This window comes from Dermacentor albipictus, chromosome 1 (assembly GCF_038994185.2).
Source record: "Dermacentor albipictus isolate Rhodes 1998 colony chromosome 1, USDA_Dalb.pri_finalv2, whole genome shotgun sequence".
Lineage (NCBI taxonomy): Eukaryota > Metazoa > Arthropoda > Arachnida > Ixodida > Ixodidae > Dermacentor > Dermacentor albipictus.
In genome coordinates, this window is record NC_091821.1 from 499959107 (window position 1) to 499984237 (window position 25131).

At 45.5% G+C, this 25131-nt stretch overlaps 1 protein-coding gene and 1 non-coding gene across 4 annotated transcripts in view; one reads left to right on the plus strand and one right to left on the minus strand.

Annotated features, from left to right (window-relative positions):
* pdm3 (pou domain motif 3) overlaps positions 1-25131 on the minus strand; it is a 134160-nt gene that overhangs the window by 63451 nt on the left and 45578 nt on the right. For 2 of the 3 annotated variants that reach the window (XM_065441322.1, XM_065441324.2), the window contains exons 4-7: positions 17708-17842; positions 13306-13414; positions 6347-6613; positions 5451-5785 (exon numbers count right to left, since the gene is read on the minus strand). In XM_065441322.1, coding sequence (XP_065297394.1) covers positions 5451-5785; positions 6347-6613; positions 13306-13414; positions 17708-17842 — 846 coding nt within the window. The remainder of the gene's footprint in view (positions 1-5450; positions 5786-6346; positions 6614-13305; positions 13415-17707; positions 17843-25131) is intronic. The other variant, XM_065441323.1, reaches the window with a different exon arrangement.
* Positions 16564-16636, plus strand: TRNAM-CAU (transfer RNA methionine (anticodon CAU)). Its single transcript has one exon. It is a non-coding gene; the product is annotated as a tRNA-Met (tRNA).

Genomic DNA, 25131 nt, shown 5'->3' on the forward strand with positions numbered 1-25131 from the left:
GGAATACAGTCAAACATCGATATACAGTCTATGCTTGTAACAACGGACCCGTGTACAACAGACTTTCGGATATAATGAACTATATTTAAACTTTAGTTTTCTCTTCCTATTTTATTAGTGTAATGACGTTCGATTTTAACGGACCATGCTACAACGGACTTTCGGCTACAGCGGACGAAATTTGCGGCAATTTTTGTCAAAATCGGGTGTATAAAATGGACTTTTGCCGTGTTGACCAGACCCAGGCTGGCAACTGACTTGCGAGGGTCAGCCGACGATCACGGCTCAATATTGTGCGTGTGAAGGAGCGTGGAAAGCGGGATGGAAGCGTGCCGGCTTTTGCATGCAAAGCATGGGAGGGAGGTGAGGGAGAGGGGGTTCTACTCCGGTGGCTGCTGTTAACGGTCGCATGGACACCGCATCTTGAAAACGATCTACAATGTGGACAAAGTGCGTGCTCGCACGGCCGCTGTATCTTGAAAGCGATCTGCAATGTGGACAAAATACATGCTGACGCAGGCATCATCTCCAAAGTGATCTGCGATATGGACAAAGTGCACCCAGTGCTGGTAGCTTCGTATGCGCTGCGCTTTTGACATTTAGTTCATGTTGAAGCAAGAGACAAAGCAAAGGTCAATCTGCTTGCTGTTGCTGCTGCGCTTCCTCACTTCCTTACCAAAGTTTTGACAGAGACTTTCTGTGGTCATCAAGCGAGATCTGTTCATGTTTACCTGTGCGCGCATGACACGATGCTCGCTAATTTAGTTAGTAAGCTAACGTTCACAACCTTATATGGCCAATAAGTCTACTATCCTTACTTCACATGGCTGTCTACTTATTTGCTATCGCAACTGATGCTTCGCCTTTCAGGCAAAACTGCGGCTTTTTTTGCTTGTTTGTTCCTTACTTTGGACGTCCGTCACTCACTCTTTGCAATAATGTTGTTACACATTGCGACCAAAGTTTCAGAAGTGAGGTGTTTCAGATATTACAGACTTCGAATAAAACAGACAATTTCAAATTTCAATCGATGATCAGGATCCGTTGTAACGACAGTCGACTGTATTGAAGTTGTACTTGCAGCGAAAAAGTTTGTTCAATCACTAATTTCATTAATTCAAGGTTTTAAAGTTTCAGCAGCAAAAACAACTTCAAATTCCCAGAGCATTACTGGTGGATAGTATCTCGTAGGTAAGCACTTATAAAGAGATCACAAGAAGGTCGGGCCATAACAGCGCGGTTATGAGCGCCAGTGCGTGCGGTGCAGATCGCACTAAAGCAGTGCACCAACGTGGCTCACGGTGTACGAGATTTGTGTGTGTTGCACTGTGCGGTCCTGTAAATCTCAGACTCCAAGGCTAACCATGCCTGCAGTCGTCATCTGATGGTGCCCACAAAGTAAAAATAAATGTGCAAAATGATACAATTTTTCTGCCCTAAGCAAAACAAAAAAAGAAAAACCTCAGTTTTGCCAGAAAGCTTGATAGGGCAGTAGGAAAGAGACAACTACAGTCGAATCCACTTTTAACAATATTCAAGTGCCATGAAAATTCCGTTGTTATAACCAGGCTGCATGAAAAAATCAAACTAGGGGGACAGCAGAGCTGTTGTGAGAAAACTATAATGGTGGGAAGGCCAGGGCTCCTGATTGTGTTAGCTCGTTTAACTGCTTCCTGGGCGCTCTGATCATGTGTAACAAGCTGTGGCTGTCGGCGTTAAAGAATGGCACTGCTATAAGACCTGCAAAGGGGGGTCAAGGGTGGCAAGCAATATGCGAGCTCCGCCAAGGCAGCAATTTGGTGGCCCCAAAAAGGGGCCTTTTAAAAATTCGAGAAAGTTGCCGCAGCAGTCTGCCAACTTGAGAAATCCAGAAAAAACGCTGAGGCGAGATTGCTACAAGTGTCTCGTCCTGCACTTCACACTGGCTTGTACGAGAAAACGTTATGTCCATCAGCCTTGCATGCTTTACGCAAACCTTGCCAACATCCTTCTCCAAGGTATCCAGGTGCTCCACGTAATGCAGCGGAAGGTTCCTCACAAAAATGAAGCACCAGAGGGACTGAATCATCTGCCGGGCATCCTGTGAGGACAACATTGAGGCAGCTTGTCCTACCGCGTCATGACTGCCGTCGTTGTCAATGCTATCCGATGCAAGCATGTTTGCGACAATCGCCTTACGGTTAGAACAAGTTAGCTTTCAAATCTATAGCCGCGTGCTTTCTTTTCACCGACAAAATAGTGCATTGCCAATGATAAGCAGGCCATCTCAGGTTTCGACGGCAAGTCAAATGAGGCTGACAAACCACTTGGCCAGGAACGATTTGGATGCAATCAACAGAGACGAACGCGAGTGATTAAGCTGTTTGCAGAACTGCACTGAATGAGGAGCCAGCGAGCAATCTGGGAGCAGTGCAGTTGGCGTGGTCCATTTGTGTTTGGAGGGGTGAAAGGGCGATGGGAGAGAGGCGCACAGAGAAGGCTGGAAAATGACTGCGCGGTGGCTGTTGGAGCAGTGGGCTACCGTTCAGCGGCTTAAATTTCTTGTTTTCTTTTTTTTATTTCCTAGGATTTCAGATTTCACTACCTTTTGGTACAGACAGTTAACAGCCATGCTTCATCGTTATAACTGATAATGCGGCATCAGGGCATTGTAGTAAGCGCGCTATTTTGCCATTGAAAACAAACAAAAGTTAATGGTGCAGCAGGTTCTTATTGTTATAACTGACATATTGTTAAAACCGGTATCGTTACGATTAGGTTCGGCGGCACACGAATTAAGGTTTGTAGCTTTATCAGTGTCATGAGTGCTGAGGCAAACATAAACAGATCTCACTCGATGAACATGAACACGCTGTCACAATGCGAGTGAATGCTTCGCAGCATGTCTCCATACAGTGAGCATCAAAACATCAATAATCTCGTCTTGGCTCAACCTTTGCAATTGCCACAGATTACCTTCATGATTTGGCACATGCCCCCGTGTGCGAGGAAGAGACACGTGCGCAATGGTGAGAAGGCAGATGGCACACTTTCCTGCCTGCTTTGTCCCCTCCCCCTCCAGCACGTGCTGATCACGTGCTGCCTCCCCATCTCCCTTCTGTAGAAGGAATGGCCAGCACTCGTGTTTCTTCGTGCGTTGCAAGCTGCCATGTGTACCGCTGCCTCTGCAAGTTATTTACCAACGCAACAAATGGCGCAGTGGTGTTTATGCTGAACGTGTCCAAGCATGCATACTTTGACAGCTTTTTTCCTGCTAAAAGTTTTCATGTACAAGGATGCTTGAAATAACTTTGGCCTTGCTCGACATTTTAAGTTTTTTCGCTTGATTTACTAGCCATACAAGCTCCACTCACATGCTTGAAATGGCCGAAAACATTAAATTGAAACTGTGTGATAAAATTACTCTATTAGTCACAAAAAGAAATACACAGTTTTCAATGGAACTAAGATCAGGAAATTAAAATAACTTGTTACGTAGCGAATTCCTTTAAATCAATGTTCGGCATATCTACGTATGACTGTGTTGAAATTACAAGATACTTATTCAGTATGTGCAATGTACAGGAGATTAACGACTGCGCATCACATTCTTTTCTGGATTACGAACAATTTGTCCTCATTCATTAATAACTGTATGCAGTTAGTTAACATGTTTGTTTAATGCTCTTGCATTCACATCTCTGGGCACTCATATAACTGGTGTGTGCACATGCCTTGTTCGTTAGAAAATTCCTGACTTGGGGGTTGCAGGGACGCTTGACTTTCATGCATCCTCTGATATCGTTTTCTCCACATGACTCTCGCATCTCCTGTAATCTGGCGTCTCCGTATACCTAAGTGCCGGTGGCAGTCAGTGTGGTTGTAGAATATTATGAGAGATGGCGCGAGCATTTTGCAATTAACGCCACCTAACAGCAGGAAGGGGGGGAGGGGGGCGCATACTCGGGCACAATGGGGAGTAATGCTCTTCCTCTTTTTTGTCTTGGAGTTGGCAAGTAGCGCAGACGCTTCATGCGAGTGCCAGTCCATGCTTTATGGGACTGTTCCTAGAAAGTCGTAGTAGTACGACACCGAAATGGACGAACACGATCGTTTGCATGACCGTAAATATGTACAATTAGGATTTGGTGCCTTGCATGTGGACGAACATATTCACTCGCTATCTGGTTGCGGTGAGTAAGGTTCCATCGACTTGTCACCTGCCCATCGGCATGTCCCATTGATAATAATTCGGCTGGCTATAGATCAGTCTATAAAAGGCACAATAAATGCCCTTGTGATTGTCTGCACTACTGTGTTGTCGCTGCTTTGTCTCAACAACAGGTGTGAGACCCCACAGGGTTCAGCACTTGTCTGGTCGCTTGTGTCTTCTTATGCTCCTGTCTTCGCTTTTGGTGCGTTTTCTTTAGACAATTTGGACGGTTGCTCATTGCAAGGCAACAAGCAGTTAGCACCTATGACAGTGCTAATGCAGAACTTGATCAAAACATACAGTTTTTGCCTGACTACACACGTTTACATGAGTACGATAGATGCATATTGTATTAATTTATTGTATCACATGTACTAGTACGCCACCGTTTACATGAATGCCCATTTTTTAGTGCAGTAATCAAACGACACATAATGTCATACTTGAAAGCTGGAGTTCTCACTTCTGATAAACCTGCTTTTGCTGTCGCATTGTGTAATGCAGCAAAAATACCCACAAGGTGACAGCTAAATTCCTCAGGTTCTCTTTCATTTGACTGCGTAGACAAAGTTACATGATATTTATTTTGCGGAAAGGCACCACATTGTATCTGAATAATACAATTTCCCAGTGTGTCAGGAGTGGTTGCCATGTCCAGTAGCAGCGCAGCGCGGCCGTCTCGGCATCTAATACCTCAAAGCAAACTTGGCTATGTTAATTATGCAAATCAAGTAACTAATCGATGTTAATGTCATTTATTAATCTCAAGAACAAATGTGTTTGATTGGGCATAATGTACTCCGAGTGAAAAGGAACCACGTGCAGCCTGCTTTGTAAGCTGCCATTTTTGCTCTGATGCGCTGCAGTGTGGCAGCGGCGGCCACTATATGGTTGGTCGGTTGACGTCCCGTAGCAAATGCTCTCATAATTCCCGATACGATACGCTTCTGTTTACATGCACCGCTGAAATGCGTGTTCTTAATCTCAAACTAGCCTGTTTGGCACATTAGATACAATGCGCCTTCCTAGCAAATTACCTCGTTTACATAAGGTGCGATACATATCTTGCAAGGATACCTCACCAGTCTGAACTGATTAAGTAATACATACTCCATTTAATGATTTAGTGATACTCTGCACAGCATCTCTTTGAGGGATTTCGTTCAAGGACAACTACAGGGCACAATGACAAGCCTTCTGAAATTTTCAAAATCTGCTTGCACACAATGCAGTCTGCTTTCAAAAAATGTTTCTTCACCTGGGGTGACACAGCCACCAGCTGGCCGTTGATGTTGGCGTACAGCTGCGGTACTGCGGCTGTAGCCATTGCAGCCGAGGAGGCACCAGATGCCAGGGCAGCAAAGTTGCTGGGTGAGGCAGCAAAAAGTTGCTGCAGTTGCTGTTGCTGTAGCTGCTGTTGCTGTAGCTGCTGTTGCAGCTGCTGTTGCTGGTGCATCTGTTGTTGCTGATGCATCTGCTGTTGCTGGTGCATCTGCTGTTGCTGATGCATCTGCTGTTGCTGATGCATCTGCTGTTGCTGTTGCTGCTGCTGCTGCTGCTGCTGCTGTTGTGAATGGTGCGCTGCCATGGTCACTGCAGTAATACAGATATGAGGCCTCCTCAGGTCACTTGTTCTAAAGTAGTGAATTTCAAATAGGGGCCCTATTAACAAAAAACAAGTACGTACTATGGGAACACTCAACCCTCTTGAATCCATTGCTTGCCACACATGCAAGGGCAGAAGCTGGCATCATGGTTGCAGAGCTACAAAAATAGATGGCGTGAGCTGTCCATGGCCGGAAGCACCTGATGGTGTCGGTCGCTCAAGAGAGGGGGGGTGGGGATGAGAGGAAGTTACTTCCTCCTGTTTGCTTCCGAAATATCAGTGCATGTCATCATTTGTGAGCTTAATGGGACTATCCTACGCAAGGCTTTACTTCGAATTTAGAGCAGGGAACCAGTAGGGCCAAATACATTCATTCATGTCTTCGATTCATTGGACTGCACCGAGCAGACTTTGGCCTTGAAGTGCATTGGCGAACATCTGCTGAGTGTCTTGAGCATACCGAGTCCTGAGCACATGAATCAGAGGTGCACAATATTCACCAATGCTGTGCCACACAGTGAACCCAAAACCAATCATGGAGCACATACCGTGTCCATTGTGCTGCTGCTGCTGCTGTGGTGGTGCCACCTGCTGGAAATGGTGGGGCATTGTGAGAGTGGCCTGCTTGGAGGTTGCTGCTGTGCTGCTGGCTGAAGCCAGAGCCGCAGCCAGAGAAAGTTGCTGCGAGAGGGCAGGCAGGTTGGCCAAGGTTGTGGTGAGTACCGTGCCATTGGCTGCCACAACTTGCACCACCTGCTGGCTTCCACCTGCGCCCAGAGGAAGTAGCTGGCCCAGCAGGTGGCCTGCAGACAGGGCTGAGAATGGAAGGTGAGGAAATGTTGGAGAGAGGACATATATGACGCTGTGCATGTCTTTCTTTCTATGTCCCCGTCAATAACTTGCGTTCTTGCACGAAAATATCTACAGTCAAATCTCATTACTATGAACCCCACAATAACAAATTTCTCAAATTTACAAATATTTTAAATATCCACGCCAGATTACCTATACTTTAAATGTAAAAATATTTCATAACTACGAATTTCAATATAGCGCATATTTCAGAATAACGCACATAGTTTATTTTCCCCTTAGCCGAGGAACATCAGTATTACGAATTCAGCTAAAAGTAACAATGCCATAACTCTCACGTGAAACAGAAAATGAGTGCAGTAGCTATCATCATCAATCACCATTTCGAGTGCCAACTCTGCTTCACCACAAACTTTACCAAGAACTTCACGACAAAGGTTTGCCGATGTTTGCACAAGATCCAACAATGAATGCAGCTAGCGATGGCGCCAAGAAGAAGAGAAAGCAGTTTTTGCTGCAGGACAAATTGGACATATTGTAGGAAATCGATGCAGGGAAAAAGCAAATCGAGATGTGCACACCACGTGGCATTGCCCCATCGACTGTCGCAACCATTTTGAAAGACTGAGACAAGATTGCCAAGTTTCATTGGGAATCGCAACTCGCTCCTACGAAGAAACGGCTGTGACTGCAAAACTTTCAAAATGTGCACCAAGCTCTTCTTATGTGCTTCGAAAATGCCAGACTGCAAAATGTTTCTGTGTCTGGCCCAATGCTCCAAGAAAAAGCCCACGAATTTGTTGATGCATTCGAAATAACTGGGTTCAACGCCAGTGCGGGTTGGCTTTTTCATTTCGGCCAAAGGAACGAAATAACTTGGCAGGTAGTATCGGGCGAGGAAAAGGCTGCTGACAGAGAAGGTGCAGCTTCCTGGTGCAAGGATCATTTTGGAGAGGTGGCTGAATCATACTCTGAAAACAATATTTTCAATGCGGAAGAGACCGCATGTTTTTATCTGCTCCTGCCAGACTGGACGATGCACTTCAAAGGGCAGCAGTGCAAAGGAGGGAAGAAGTCACATCTCTGCATGACAGTCCTGCTTTGCTGCAATGCAACCGGCACGAAGAAAATTAAACCATTCATCATTGGCAAGTATGCGAAGCCTTGCTGCATGAAAAACGTCATGTCGGTACCGTACGACTACCGTGACAACAAGCAAGCCTGGATGACTAGAGAGCTTCTTTACAAGTGGCTCATCGAACTCGATGACCAAATGAGGAGGGATGACCAAAGAATTCTACTGGTTGTCGACAACTGCTCTGCTCACATTATGAATGTTCGCTTGATGCACATTTGTATGGAGTTTCTGCCACTAAACATGTCCTTGCTGCAACCCCTAAACCAGGGCATTATAAACAGTGTGAAAGTAGAATTTCGTAAGCACCTTGTGCAGTGGTCGATTATCAACAACTGCCTAAGGAAGCCGACTGCAATCAATATTTGTCAAGCAGCGGTAATTTTTTTTTCGCTCACAGGAGCTTGGTGGAACTTGAAGCCGTCCACCATAAGCAACTGCTGGCAAAAAGCAAGGCTTGTGAAAGTGCCTGTACAGCTTGAAGATGACCTGGAGGTGACTGACAACAACCCAGGAGACCTGTGGGCAGGTTACGGAACTGCTGCCCACCGTCTCTTTCTTCAATGACTATATGGAGAGCAACAGCGCAACACAAACGGCGGCGGACCTGACAACCGAGGAGATTGTTAACTGCGTTTGCAACATCTCCAGTGACAATGACAACCCGAAGGAAGACGACTGTGGGTCACCGAACACAGAAGATGAGATCGTGTTGAACAATGATGTTTTAGTGCACGCACAAAGTCTGCACTTTTATGCGTCGGTGCAATGACGTACCCGATGAGGTAGTGCACAAAGTGGGATATGTAGACGCATTCCTAATCAGTCGTGCGTGCTGCACGCACCAGAAGAAAATCAGATTTTTTCAAATATAGCAGGTTTTAAGTGAGTGAAATATTTTTATTTGAGAGTATGCTTGTCTGCACATGGTGAGATCATGGAGAGATCGTATCTCCCTGTCTGACGCCCTTCTTTATTGGGATTTTGTTGCTTTCTTTATGGAGGACTATGATGGCTGTGGAGCCACTATAAATATCTTTCAGTATTTTTGCATACGGCTTGTCTACACCCTGATTCCGTATTGCCAGCATGACTGCTGAGGTTTCAGCTGAATCAACCGCTTTCTCGTAATCAATGAAAGCTATATGTAAGGGTTGGTTATATTCCGCACATTTCTCTGTCACCTGATTAATAGTGTGAATATGATCTATTGTTGAGTAGCCTTTACGAAATCCTGCCTGGTCCTTTGGATGACAGAAGTCTAAGGTGTTCCTGATTCTATTTGCGATTATCTTAGTAAATACTTTGTTCGCAATGGACAGTAAGCTGATCGGTCTATAATTTTTCAAGTCTTTGGCGTCCCCTTTCTTATGGATTAAGATTATTTTGGCATTCTTCCAAGATTCTGGTACGCTCGAGGTCATGAGGCATTGTGTATACAAGGTGGCCAGATTTTCTAGAACAATCAGCCCACCATCCTTCAACAAATCTGCTGTTACCTGATCCTCCCCAGCTGCCTTCCCCCTTTGCATAGCTCCCAAGGCGTTCTTTACTTCTTCCGGCATTACTTGTGGGATTTCAAATTTCTCTAGACTATTCCCTCTTCCATTATCGTCGTGGGTGTCACTGGTACTGTATAAATTTCTATAAAACTCCTCAGCCACTTGAACTATCTTATCCATATTAGTAATGATACTGCTGGCTTTGTCTCTCAAAGCACACATCTGATTCTTGTGTATTCCTAGTTTCTTTTTCACTGCATTTAGGCTTCCTCTGTTCCTGAGAGCATGCTCAATTCTATCCACATCATACTTGTTGATTACCTTGGAAAGTTCTGCCAGTTCTAGTCTAGCTGTAGAATTAGAGGTCTCTTAAGGGGGGATGTGGGGATGAAAACTAACTTTTTTATTTATAAGCCGATTCTGATGAAATTTTGCACAGGTGTTACTACTATCACATAAACAAAACTGTGAAAATATGGCTGCAATATCTCAAGTACTTTTTTGTTTACAAAAATTTCTGTTTACAAAAGCTGTTAATTTTTGCAAAATGCCTGCACACCTGTATATTGATGCTAGGAGTTCAAGCAAACATTGATAGCACTCCTACATGTATTCTCCACACAATGACATTCCTGTAATTTTTTTAACCTAACAGAATGTTTTTATATTCTTATTCTTTGGCAGCTACTCCAGCTGCATGAAAATCTCGACTGTGAAAACAAAAGATAACAAATTATTGAAGCAACTATTTTGAAAACAAGACATGTCATTGTGTGCAGTGATGCACAATGAGCGTAACAAAACAAACGGTGTAAAAATATTCATAATAGTGGCTGAGATATTGGCTTTGCAAGTTGACCTTGGTGGTAGAAAAAAGTTTTGAGAAAAAGGTGTTTGAAGTTTTAGGCCATGTTTATTCGACTAAAAACCACCGGCCTTGTAGTTGCAGGTGTCAGGTTCATCTCTCGGCTTCTTGAATCTTGTATGCTTTCCTTCATGGGCTTTCTGTGCCCTCTTCCTGCGCAAGGCATCTTTTTCGGCCGCTCGACGGAGTCCATGTCCAGCAGGTTTCACGCCAAGCGAGGTGCAAAACTCCGTATAAGCTCGAAGGGTGCCACTGTTGAAGCGACACACTGCCTCACTTACGGCCGTCTCTACAGCAATCAGGGAAGCATTTTTATCCTTTGGCATGATTGACCAAATCCCGGCTTCCTTCTTCTCTTGGTGACGACCACTGTGTTTCCGAAGCACCGCAAGCTGAGCAACGTAAAACCATCTTCACGGCAAGGCCAAGCCTGGTTTCCGGCACTACCGCTATCCCCGGCTCGAAGCACTGATGGCACAGTGTTTTGCTGAGAAGCGCATTCACAGCGGCAACTTGCACAAGTAAAAACTCGCTCGAGTCCGTCGCCACCGAGCATGCTCCTCCAGCCGTCAACCCCATCTTCCGTTCGGTTGCCGGCACAGAACCAAGTGACGCGCGAACAGTGGCAGCGGTCATATTCAACTCCTCCGACAAGATGAATTGTGGCTCAAGATGTGACTGTATGGTGCGGCCGTTGCTGATGCACGGTTCGTCTTCACGGCCGGCAGACGCACGCGCTTGGGCCGCACTTTCGTCGTCCATCTCGGTGACGGCGGCGGCACAATCGGGGTACGTCGCGGAGCATTCACAGGACGTCGAAGGCACGAAAGCATCGGGAAAGGTCGTTATCAGTTCGGTATTGCCACCACTGGAACACAAGGCTGTAACAGCCCGCGAACTGCGCGGCAATGCGTCGACAGTCTCTGTTGCAAGCTCGTGCGCGGACGCATCACCGCTAGGCCTACTTATCGTTCGGCTGTTCGCTGGCTTGCGCTTGCGGCTGCCGAAGCGGTGCTTGGTAGCGAATTTCGTCGTCCACGTCCGCCCAGTCATGGTCGAAGCCAGAAAATGAAATAAAAACTCAAATCCGAATAAAGCGATGAAGCGGCGGCGTGCCCCGAGTATCCAACGCGTATACAAAGAGGCAGCGGCCAGCGCGCGAAGAAACGGGAGAAGCAGACGCCGCAGCAGCTCCCTTCCAGATTCGGCCAATGGGGCGCCTCGTAGAACGCACGTGACGAAGCAAGCCAATCGGCGGCCGCGACAAGCAACTCCGCGACCTTCAGACTTTTTGCTTTTTTATGCTTGCCCTTCTCTCTCTCAGGAAATGAAAGAAAGGAGTCAAAAGGCGAAGAGGCGCGCTTTTCAACGGTACCAGCATGGCCGCGCCGCGTACTGCCGTTCCGGAGCTAGGGACGCTCGAAAACCGCGACTTTTCCACCGATTTTCACGAAATTTTCGCTGTATTGCCTTACGTATATATTTATTTATGGTACTTAGCAGTCGTTTTCAGCGGAAATACTTGAAAATATTATAGAAAAGGGGTCTAAGATTCGAAATCTGCAACTTTCTAAAAAGTGGTTTTTTGGTCGTTTTTCCCGAGTTGATCCCCGCGTCCCCATGTAGCTTTGAGCAACCTGTCACAAGTGGTCTGGATTTACACGGTGAATGCTAAAGCTCTGTGTCTAGTGCACTCACCGCCCGGCTGCGTACATTGGCACGGATAGTGGATGGACGAATGGGGAAGAAAGGGTGTTGCGTGAACTTGCCGTGACCCTCCCAATTTCAGAACCTTCAACAGCTGGCAAATTACGCCAAATCTATCTATGAAAAGGCACCTGCTATTTACCGTCGATGCTGACCGCAGTTGACCTGTACAATGCCAACGATAGCACAGAATGGTGATCAAGTCATGTCATGCATTGTCCATGGTTTGGTCGGCCACGCAGATTGGCCTTACAATGACCCACCTGCTGCAGAGATGGGAAAGCCCTTCTGTAGTTTGGAAAAAAACTGGAAAGCAAAACTTTCTATGCAATAAGATTGCCATGGAACACAAGTTCACTATTAAGCTGAGAACCTTATTGGCATTCAGTACAACATAACGTCCTTAATCGTTGAGCTTCAGAGGAAAAAAAGCACTTGGTTCTATGGTAACGAACACATTAATGCGGTAGCCCAAGGTCTGACCGGCCAGGCACCATCGGAAGAGCTGTCCAACCCAGACAATGCACTGGCAGAGCCCCTACACTACACTGCGACGCTCAAGTACTACCGTCGTCCAAGGCTGTCATAACTATCCCCCGCCTCTTCCTTCACTTAATAGGGCAGATGCCACTGCTTGGTGGCAACTGCAGACCCATTCTTTTCCTTGTCTCCACATGCTACATATCTTTCCTCCCACCCTATACCTTTCCTATTGTTCCTACTCTGGGGCCAACCCATGGTGTACCACTCCACATGGAAATTCCCTAACCCTTCGGGAGTTCCTCCTATACCAAACCCTACCCTTTCCTCTTGCGAGTCTGCACTGCTCAGCACACAGCAGGAAGAGCAACAGCTGATCCAGTGGGCTCGCGAAGTAGCGCATGGCAATAGAGCCCTGCATTGAGGGCCCCACTCAGTGCAGACATACTAACTTGGGGTTCCCGTTATTAAGAGTAGACCATGCTGTATGTCTTGATTTCTATGTACCTATGTTAATGATAGCTTGATACATTCTTGTTATGCAATTCTAGGAAACTCTCTAACAATGTGCAGCACAGTCTTTTCTTACACTAAGATTGTAAACAGTAAATTCTGTGGTAAATTTCCTGATATTCGAGTTTCAGCTTTTTTTGTTGATTTGATTTGAAATATACTATTCAGTATTTGCACACTTCTATTGAATATTAAACGCTCTGGATCAGCAACTTTAAGTGCAACTGTCTTGCCATGCGAGTGGGCTGTGAATTGGCAGGCTTTAATAAAGTAATATTGAACAATTGCGGTACTATATGCTGATAAAGCTTTTTTTTTTTTCATTTTTGCAGCCTTCATATTACTCATCATATTACATTTGGGTTTTTACGATAAATTTCATAGTTCACCAACTCTGGTGTCTCTGTCAAACTCCTTGTATGCCGTCCACGTGTGCTGGTAATGTTTTACAGCAGATTAAAAAAAGATACAACTAGCCAAAACTGTACTCACGACTGGGGTTGGGCAGCAGGAGTTGCGTGCTCTGTGACTGTGGTGCCAGAAAGATCTGCTGGGCAGAGTTCACCTGAGCTGTAGATCCAGCTGGGCCATTGACCAGTTGCTGCGAGAGAAACACACTTGTTGAGAGGTACAAGCTGCCCTCTAAGTAAACCAGCCTCCCATCATCACTGGCCAATTTATTTCCTCTGCAGGACAAAGGCAGTGATCTCTATTTACCGGTGTCTTGCATCAGCCAACCCTTTCCTCTGCCTCCCAACCAGGAATCCACTGCTTTCTCGACTGTGTTGCCCTTCCCTTGGTGGCCATTATTGCATTAGTACAATAGACTGTCTGCTCTAGACATTAAATCACCTGCCAAACTCCACTTCTTCATCCCAGCCCACATTTGCTCTCCAATCCATACAGTTGTCGTCCTGTCTCATCACACTGCACCAACTATGTTTCATTTCAATGCTTTCTGCGCAGTCAAGCCTTGCTCAAGGAAACTGCTGACCCAGGACAACGAACCACATTTATTCGAATCTAGGCCGATAGCCTTCTTTAAAACTCTAGGTTCAGCTTAGATTCGAGGAATTAAAAAAAGTGTATATAGACAGACCAGTTTTTAATTGAAATTGATAAATATGGTGCATAGCTAGCACCATCTAGAAAAGTCAGTATTGCAGCAGCTACTAGCCGTGTCAGTAGGCAACTAAAGTAAACAAGCGACGTCACCATATTGACCTATGTCGTATTAACGTGCGGCATGGGGTTTTCGCAATGGTACCAAACAGGCGATGGTGCTGCTTTCAAACGAAAAGTTGTGCTAGCTGCAGAGGCATCGTCAGACATTCAAGCCAGGTGGGACTTCGGCATCAATGAGAAAACTGTATCTTGTTGGAGGGGGCAACGGGAGACACTTTTTGCGTGCGCCGGCCGTGATGAGGAGATGACAGTGATAAGGAAGATGGTGACGTAGCATGAGATCAGCATGTTCATATTCAGTGAAAGCTGTTTTCATTTTTAGAACACTGTCCTTGCTTTTTTGTTCGGCGTACATTCTAGGCAAGTTTTATTTACTTTTTTTTCTGGCTTCGGACATTCAGGGGTCAGCTTAGAATCAGGGCTGGCCTAGATATATACGGTATTACGGTATATATGGTATTATAAACGAAATGGGCAGTGAACGCATATCATGCAAAACACATGGTCCATCATGGCACTGCTTCGCAGGAGCATGGGGCTTGGGGCACGGGCCAGCATAACAGCGACAGCAGGCAGCCAAAAAACCCAGAGTTATGATAACCAGATTTTGACGGTGTTTTGAAACAAGAAAAAAAAAAAACATTAAGAAGCGAGAACTTGATGTTCATAATTACGTAGCGTTCACACGCCATTTAGAGGAGTACACAGCGAGAGGAAGAGACTGCTTGAAGGGATAGACGTGAAGGAGAGGGAGCGAAGAGCATTGGTCTCATTCTTGATCATCAAACACCTGTGACTTTGCATTTATGGCAACATATTAAAAAATACTTAAGGCTGCATGTTCAATGTAGACTCGCATGCAACTGCCACTGTAGTATAACAAATGTTCGACCTCAGGGTTGTTTAGGGGCCCTTTAATGGTAGATTTCAAATGGCACTGAGGCAGATAGTTTTTTTTTTTTTCACACAAGATATTTTAGGATTGCATTTTTTATACCCACTACATGACCACAATCTTTTAGAAAGAAATTGCAGCAAGCAGCCCCTCCCCCTTCCCCTTTTTATTGGTTACAGTATACAGTTGATTTCCGTTAATTAGACCCTGACAGAACCAGCAAAACTGGTAGAATTATCCAGCACATCAAGTTAAAAAAGACTCAGAAAAAAGCCCCAAAACACACCGCTGATTTATTTTGCTGTATTTGCCCTGCTGTAACATGACTGTGAATCCAATGAGCACCCACTTTAAATATCTAACTCAGAAATTGCATTACACCTCCTAAATAAAGTAGAAATCTAACGAGAACATGATTTTTTAGCAACATAAATAGCCGAGGATCTCATGTGTGTTGCACATTGGTGGCCAGCTTCCTAAATTCGGCTTCATTGCCATTCATCCCTGTTATGCAGTGAAGCACACAAATGTCACAAAGGCAGTTATTTCGTTGTGTCCAATCACACCACGCTGGGAATTTTCAGCTCAATTTTCTTGACAAATGAGAACGCACACATAAGAATACGGTAAATACAGTAACCAAACATTCCTAGGGCAGGCCGAAAATAGGCGTTTTCGACAGGAGATGACGTGTCATTAACCCATGCACTGTCCCTTAAGCTCCGCCAAGACTGACGCTGCCACTAAAGGGGCCGCTATTCGGGTCATCATCGGGGTAAGGTGCCCGTGTGCTGACTGGCCAAGTTTGAATTATTCGGCAAAGGCTAATTTTAGGATGAAAATAATGAAAGCATGGGCCCATATATATACATGGGTACCGGCCACAACCTTTGGTCAGGATCGAATTAACCAAAAAATCGAAGCGTGCTGTACTCATGTTCGAGTTGACTTACAACCGTGTCAATATGATATATGCCATTTTTCACATTTGTTTTCTGATTTTATTGCTGTTTCACTCATTACATTTTGTTGTGAATATTTAGGCACACTGGAAAGAACAGCTCCCGAGTTTCGCAGATCATTGCTGTTAAGCCAAACTACTGATAGGAACAGATTTCCACATTTTCCTTGTGCTCGTCTTAATCTGACTGAGTCTGCTGTACACCTTTATTATTGTATGGTTCAGATGTTAGCAATTGAGACCCAAGGTAAAAAAGAAAGAAGGCTGTAGCCTTTACATGAGAATATGCAGTACTTGTACTTATCACAAGAAGCCAACAAACACTGACACCAAGGACAACATAGGGGAAATTATTTGTGCTTAAGAAATGAAATAAGGAAACAATGAAGGTTCATGGAAATTATTCTAATAATTAATGATATAATCATTATAGTATGACTAATAAAAATTGGGCCCCTCGATTAACCCCCTCTCTTTTTGTTTATTACATAGCGAGGATCTCGAATCCGGCAACATTGATGCCTTCAGGTAGCATGTGTGGGTTTAATGACCAGTTGCCGTCACCCAAAAAGACCACGTTATCGTGATGCCTGCGGCAGAAAGGATGTTCCACATCCGCTGCCAAGGTTTGCAAGTGGTAGCGCTGCCTAACACTCCCAGGGCTTTACTAGGAAACATAAACACCCAAGAAAGTGGATAGGTAAATGGCGCCACGGTAGCTCAATTGGTAGAGCATCGCACGCATAATGCAAAGGTTGTGGGATCGTTCCCCACCTGCGGCAAGTTGTTTTTTCATCCACTTTCATTTCTATTAATTTTTATCGTTTCTTTATTTCATTTATTAAGCACAAGTAATTTCCCCTATGTTGTCCTTGGTGTCAGTGTTTGTTGGCTTCTTATGATATGACTAATAAAAATCGGGTCCTTTGGTTAACCCCGTTTCTTCTTGTTTATAAGTGGAACTTTTCTCACGTTTCACCGCAGCGTAAGCTTTGGCATAAGCTTTGACTCAAAGAAGGCAATAGAGATGATGGTCTCCAGCCAATTTTCTAGTCAGACTCGTGATAACGTCTTGTCCATGCAATAAATACCTTGCAAGACCTGCAGTGTTGCAGAGATGCGTCGGGTGCATCTAGCCACAAAAGTATCCCAAAGTGCGTCACTCAAATAGGAGGCAGTATTTTTTTGCTTACGCAGAAAAGTGCCACGGCAGAGAGCAGACACAGGGTCACAGATGACGCTGATTGGACGTGTTAAAAGTGTGCAGTTTTGGCATAGTGGGCAAATGAAATGTTGCGCAGGATATTGTCGATGTGGTTAGCCAAAGGTTAGCAACAGTTTGGCAAAGTGCTTGATTTCAACAACCCCTTGGCTAGTTATCTTCCAACAAAACAGTACTGACAGCAACAGTAATTCTCACTGACCAAACAGACCTGCAAGACAACTATCATTTAAATTTCCACAGGCATGTTGTTGGACCGGGGTATTTGGAGAAGTGTGGGAGAGGCCTTTGCCCTGCAGTGGGCGTAACCAGGCTACTGATGGTGATGAGGCATGTTGTATCTTGATGATGCCCATAATGTCTCATGGATACCAGAAACATTTGAAGTGGCTGCCCACCTGCCATCAAACAGGTGCTAAATCGTTATGACACTTTGCAGCTGGGCTAGTCACTTTTCACTGAACATCACGAACAGAGCAGATCGCAGGGCAAGAGATACAAACAGACAACAAATAGAAACAGCTTGTGACACGCCCTGTTTGTATATCTCATCCTGCGCGGTTCACCATGTCATAGTACGACTTGTCACTTGGGCTGTAACCAATGGTAATTGATAATGAGTATCACTCACCGTGTGGGTGCCACGTGATGCCACCACAACTCCGACGGGGGAAGCCTGGTGTCCCTGGACGAAGGTGGCACCCTGTGGGGGCGCTCCGAGGAACTGCTGACCAGGCAGCAGCGTTGCCAGCTGCTGCTGCTGCTGCTGCACAAGAGATAGACCACCTCATGTTTGTTATTTATTTATTCAATCAATCGGCTTGATTAATTCATTATCAAAAAGTGTGTGCATGACAATTACAACGGCAGCTGGCCATCTAGTTGGCAATCCAAAACAAAACTTCATAGCAGTACAGCAGAGCTCTGCTGATATGTTTCTCATTCATATGTTGTTGCAAGGTATAATGTCACTAAAGCTCAGTCCTGGGAAAAGGCTCATAGACACCTATGTGTTAAAGCCCCTTTGATATGTCGTCGTTACCACAATATTCCCGCATATTATGTTGCGACTTTGATGCATGAATATAAGAAAATGTCAATCGTACCGTCTATAATGTAAAAAAACCTAAACAAAAATTGTCAACTGCACTAGACACCTAGGCGGGTCTGGCCTTAGCGGAAATTTCTGAAATATTAGATACCACATAGCATGTTGCCCAATACTAGAGCCTCGCCTGGACAACCGTGTGGCAATTTGGCCACAGAAGCAAGAAAAAAATACCTTTATTTTGGTTTTATTATGTTGTCGGCATGGTCTTTAGCCATGTCGCCAGTTCCACCTCAAAACTGAAATTATCAAAGCCTAGTTGATCCAGTATTCACCAAACGCAAGCTGCAGGACAAGCCAAGCCAAGCCGCTAAGTGTTGAAAGGTTGCAACGGCAACATTTACTGTTTGTCGTGCAAGTTCCACTCGTCCAACATTTTTCATTTGCCAGTTAAATAGTGAGACGATCCTGGGTGACTTCTAGTAGTTTAATGTGGCGCAAACTCCACCCTTGACGTCAGCACCAACAAGGGTGGTGGTTAGGTGAAGGAAGCGCCAAACAAACACTGTTGCACAAAACCCACAATCATTCACCTATTGGAACTCGCTCAACTTCGGTCATGTTGCCAGGGAATGAAGATTCGGCACACACGTTGACTGTGCTTTCGCCTATCTGTAGTGACAGCATGGCAATATTTGAGATACAAACTGACCGGGTCACACAGGTAAACATACCGTATTTACTCGAATTTAGGCCGACCCCCTAAAGTCCGAAGCCAACAACAATAAAAAAATATATACATTACCTCGAATGTAGGCCGAACAAAAAAAGCGAGGACAGCGTTCACAAAATGCAAACAGCATTTATTGAATCTGAACGTGCAGAGCTCATTCAACATCGTCGTCGCTGCTAGACTCGCCGCTGTGTTCCTTGTCACTGTCACCTTCAAACAGTGCACTATCTTCGGTACTGTCAAGCGCATTAGATATGCTGCACTTTTTAAAGGTGCCCATGATCAAAGTACCTGGGATGTCGTCCGACGCTGCAGCTACCCAGCCCACCAGCTTCGATAGCGATGCACGTTTGATGCGGCCCATTGCCGTTAGCATGTGGTCTTTGTCAGTCAACCAGTCCATGTAATATTTCCGCAGACGATCCCTGAAAGGTTTGCTGATGCAGACATCAAGTGGCTGCAACTGGCCCGTCATGCCGCCCGGTATGACAGCGAGGTCCGTGTTCGCTTGGGCAAGTGCAGCCTTCACATTGTCGGTCAAGTGCCCATGGTAAGAGTCAACGACAAGGAGCGAGTTCTTTGTCAAAAGGGCTCCTGGACGCCGTCGCCACAATCTTAACCCACTCTTCCACCATCGCACCCGTCATCCACCCGTTCTCATTTGCCCGCACAATGACTTTTCTTGGGAAAGTTTCTCGAGCAGGCAGTGTCTTCCTTTTAAATATCATATAAGGAGGGAGTTTATGTCCATCAGCTGTGCAGCACAGCATCACAGTTGTGTGCTGCTTCTCGTAGCCCACAGAGCGCACCTTCACCTCCTTGGCACCCTTTTCATTCACGGGTGTCCGCCACTGGCATATCAAAATACACAGCCGTCTGGTCGGTGTTGCTGATTCGCCCAAGGTTGTAGCCTGCCGCTTATCTCTTTCGCAGCACGTAGCGCTGAAAAGCTATCAGCTTTTCTTTGAAATTGCTTGGCAGCTTCTGGGTGACTGAAGTGCTACATTGGAGGCTGAAGCCGAAGCACTTCATGAATTTCTGAAGCCAGCCCCGGCTGGCTTTGAAATCCTCTGGTGTTAGGCCTCGCTCCCTCGAAAGTTCTCTAGCTTTTGCTTGGAGCACTTCTGTTGTCACTGGAAGGGCAGCTGCTCTCTGCGTCCGAACAAAGTCGGCCAAAACTGTCTCCACTTCGTGGTGACGGCCTTTCTTTGGACGGCTAAATGCCATCCTCATTGTGGCGCTCGCAAAAAGCTGCTGTCATTGTCCCCTCCAACGACGGACGTTTTTCTCGTCGACACCGAAGTCCCGCCCGGCTTGAAGGCTCGACAATGCCTCAGCAGCTATCACAACTTTTCGCTTGAAAGCGGCACTGTAGTGGCATCTCCTGCTTGGTGCCATCGCGAGAACACCACGCCGCACACCGATACGGAACACGACACAGGTCAAAATGGCAACCTCGCTTGTGTACGGTTGGCTACTGGCATGGCTAGTAGCAGTTGCAATACTGCCTTTTCTAGATGGCGCTAACTATGCACCATATTTAGCAGTTTAAAAACTGCCGCATTCTTTAAAATCCTCGAATCTACACCGACCATAGAGTTTGAAATATGATTATCTGAAAAAAAAAAACCATCGGCCTAGGTTTGAATAAACACGGTATGTGTGAGCAGCAACGCATTGACAAACAGGGGCCATATTACCAGATAATCACTTTCAAAGATACTACAGTCCACATTCGTTACCACGGATCTGCATGCTACATACTTTCAGATACAACAGATTATTCTTCTCATTTAGTTTAGTCCACCTATATTATCAAGGCAACGAACTCCAGTTTTAATGGGCCCCACTATAACGGGTTATTGGCTACAACAGACAAATTTTGTGGAAAATTTTGTCTAGATGGTGTAAATACGACATACATTGCTGCAGCAATGCGTACATGTGGCAGCGCATTGCACGCAGCTATTTCTGGCCGCTTGCGGAAACGGCAAAAATGTACTCTTTCTTAAAGAACGAATACACTAGCGGAAAGATTGCCGCAACGGTGTGCCTTACAACTGCCGTTGGAGTGTTTTCGTGTCGACCACGCAAGCGGACCACCGTCACCCACTGCTGTCGACTTGGTGCTGAGAAAGCACCGAGGGTGCTGCTAGACCTAGCATATGACGCTTCATCAGCAACCGCTGACAATTGCACAATTCACTGTTTTGAGAACATTTTGCTCATCACATTTATTTGCACAAAAAAAAAAAGAAGATAGGCTACTATTTGCGGCGGCCTGGCTGCGTGGGGCGTGGTATGGTCGAGCCGGAGTGCATGCAGGATTGCAGCGGCCAAACGCACGCTCCGAGTTAAACTTGCCTTGTACCGTGGTTCTCGTTTGTGCTACAGCTTGACAGTGGACATAGCTTACTGCGAAAGATAAAATTAAGACTTTAGTTTATATGCACTAGCGGCCATAATATTGTGCAAAGAACGAACTGTAGCTGATGTTTGTGTCGTCAGCGGCAATGACGCATTGAGGCCAGCCTATAGGTGCGGCAGTACTGGCTGGTTGTAAATCTTGCCGTTCAAGTCAACAGGTCTTGGTAATCGTGTGTATACTCGGTGCAAACCTTAAAATGTGCGCGAAACTGTGCTTTCTCTAATCCCCTCCCTCTCTTTTTGTCCCTATACCTTTTTTCCCAGTGCAGGGTAGCAAACCGGACGTGCGTCTGGTTAACCTCCCTGCTTTTCCTCTATTCTATTTCTCCCTCCCTCTTGCCGTTGTGCTGGTGTATATATGTTCTAGTATACTGAAACTGTTATTTGTATTTAACAAGCACCCAGAAAATGGTGCGCAGGCAGACAGCATGCTGAATGGTTGTACAACCCCAACGTAAACCCATTTATCATACTTATTTATTTTAATATGGACCTTTTTATCACTCTTGCTATCACTTATGGGTTAGACACCAATATATGCGAATTTTCGCCATTTCACAACATACCGTGACCCTGGTTTTGGATATAATGAACTTTGGATATAACAAACCTTTTTCACTGGACTGTCGCGATCCATTGTAACGAGCATCAGCACTATCAGTTTTATAGCACCGGACATGTCATCGGGCAGTCGCAATCCTGGCACTGTGATAAGACAGAGTGCAAGGCAATATGCCAAGAAAGTTGTCACTCGTGGGCACCGATGTGTCTAATGCTAGTCAATGAAATCTTGCGACGGTGAGGTATCCCCAAAAGTGACAATCCGAGAATGCAATACGCCTTTTTCAAACATTTTGGAACAAGAATCCAATATTTTGGACATTGGACATTTTGGACAGTCGAGCCTGCATTATCAATGAGGATAGCTATAGGGGCTTGTTGGTACAGCATATCTTATTTTGTTGTAGATCAAGCTGAACGACACGGACAGCAGAAAGGCACATGTGACAAACACAGCACTAACTTTCAAAAATAGATTTATTTCCAGTTTTTGTCACTATATATACCCTCGAACCGTCATACAATACATGTAAAAGCTCAGTAAACATGAACAAAAAGAAAACAAAAAATGATAAACAGGTAACTATGTGCAAGCACTTTTTTACCACACAGACTGACAGACATGTTCAACGCGAATAAAGGTAGTCAAGCTCTTTGTGTGTGTCAAATGTGCCTTTCTGTTGTCCGTGTCATTCAGCTTACGCTACAACAAAATAACATATGCAGCATTATCAGTTGGCAACTGTAAATCATTTTTAGGCTGAACCGTGAATAGTGTCTATGTTTAAATACAGTAAAACCTCTTTACTACGAACACCACATTAAAGAACTTTTCAGACTAACAAATTTTCCAGAAATACCCCAGTGTCTTCTTATAGTTGCAAAGTAAAATTATTTCATTTCTACGAACTTCAAGATATTGAACTTTTCCGAATAATGATCCTTATTCAGTTTCCCTATAATGTTAACAACGCCCCGGTACCATGAACCAATATTAGAAATCTAGGGATTGTTAGATTTCTGTGTATCCTTCATGGAATCTGAAACAGTAGGCTAGCAGATGACAAGGCGCAGAGAACACGACCGAGGGGAGGCGATGACATCAGGTTTTCCGAGCGTATGCTCCCCCTAGAAAAGTGTCATCTAGCAACGGAGGCACGTCTTTTCCTTCTTTTACCCTTCTTCCTGTGCACACCTCTTTCTTTTGTGCCTCTTTCTGCGGCAGTACTAGCTACACGCATTGGAAAATTTAACCTCTGTACTCGCGGGGATGCCATACGGTCGCACTTTGCCCTTTCTAGATGTGTCACTTATGCGCACTTGCACTTTGACATAGTTCAGATGTCTGCCTCGAGCAAGACAGTTGCGGTGTCCATGGCAAGAAATGTGAAAAACAAACAAAAAGCAAGAAACACTGTGCTTTCGAGGTGATATGGAGCTACCTTTTTGTCGGTACTTTTTTCAGCGCCAGCATCTGTTTTGCGCGCGTCACTCTTATTACACAGTGCTTCGGTGGTACATGGAGGCGAAATCTATGGAAAATAGCAACAGTGCATGCTATTGGAGTTGGAGCGGTCGTAGTTATTGGGAGGACCTTGGGGCGACAGAACTAGGCGAGCAGGATTTATTTAAATTATTTACATCTTAGACAAGATACATCTACAGTCTAGCGTGACTCCCATATGGAGCCCGCAAGACTAACAGGCAGCAAACAGCTTACGAGCACGCAGCTCACAAGTACATTTCAAGCATGACAACGAGCACGCACTGGCAGCCGACAATTGCTGCTTATAAGCACTTGGTCCCCCCTTGATTCCAAGCGGACGGAAACATTCGTCCAGTCATCGTTCGATGCCACCAAAGATGACCCGTCCTTTTGGAGGTGGAAGAGGGCTCACATACACGTGCCGCACACACACACTGGTGTAAAGGTCCGGAGCTGACGTCAGAGGGGCTTCATAGAACTCTGCTCCGTCCTGGGTGGCACGCCGGGTAGCACATTGTCTGTTGTCTCGAAAAGCTCATGGGGAGGTTCCGCCAATTACCTCCCCTCGAGAACTCCCCTGAGCTGACCCCGCGCCACGTGGCTGCTGGTTATCCGCAGTTCTCTGAAGTGCGCCCCGTCCGGTTGGATTGGAACACGTGCAGCGGGCTGAAATAGCTGGCACGTTGTCACCCCGTACGACCATTCCTAACAGCTCCTCCATGGCCCGGAAAATCTCGCCTAGCCAGTGCTGGCAACCACTGAGCAGGAAGAGAATGACTGGCGAGCAAGACGGTGGCTTTGCTCTCTGCAACCCCTGCGTACTTGGAATGCCTTCAACCATCTCACAACAACTGGCACAAAAGAGTCGACCCGGCAACACAATACTGCTCAGCGTTCAAACGCCCGGAATCAGCTGTTAATCCACCAGGCCTCCTATCACAATTTCAATGCAGGACGCTCAACAATTTTGCCCCAAAATTTTGTGCCGCCAAAGCGAGCGTTCACGTTCCCCCTGAGTTTGACCAAACCTGACCGTCGCACTGCATAAGAGCAAAGGTTTACATGGAACTAAACCGAAGGCTTCTCAACCACCAATACCCGAACATATCTTAAGCAGCCTAACTTCACGAACAGCCTGTTCTTACCCTATCGCAGTGGCGTACTTATCTCACGTACTCTTACCACTGAACAGTCTGGCCAACTCCATAGGTACGCAATTACAATCACACTAGCTTTGTAGGTCCCTATTCCGAACACGTGCTTCCATCATACATAAAGTTTTTATCACACTTACTCACATGTGTTCCTTTAGTCCATACAGGACACGTTCCTAAACGAGCAACTAAACTTGCGTAACTCACGCACACCGCAGAACCCTTAAAGAATGCGTCTGCTAATTAGTAGTTCTACGCACGCTCACTAAAGAAGTCAGAATACGGCTGCCCTCAACACACACGAGCAACCCAGCCATAAACCTTCTGCTTCCTTCCGTCCGACAGGACACGCGCCAATAGACCTAAGAGCTCTTCTCAGTGCAAATGATGCACTAACTGAAAATCTACGCGCTTAACCTTAGAAAATAAAAAAACACATAAGAAAAAGAAGGTTAACTAAAACACACGCGCGTTACCATAGGCCTCTCAACGATAACCTTTACTCAGGTTACTCGCACACACACAAAAAAAGAAAGCCTATCAACTTATTAATGAACACCTCGCGATGCTATATGTTTACAAAAACCGCGTCTTTCAAATCTCGAGCTTCCCAAACAAAACATAAACAGAGCTCATACCTTACAAT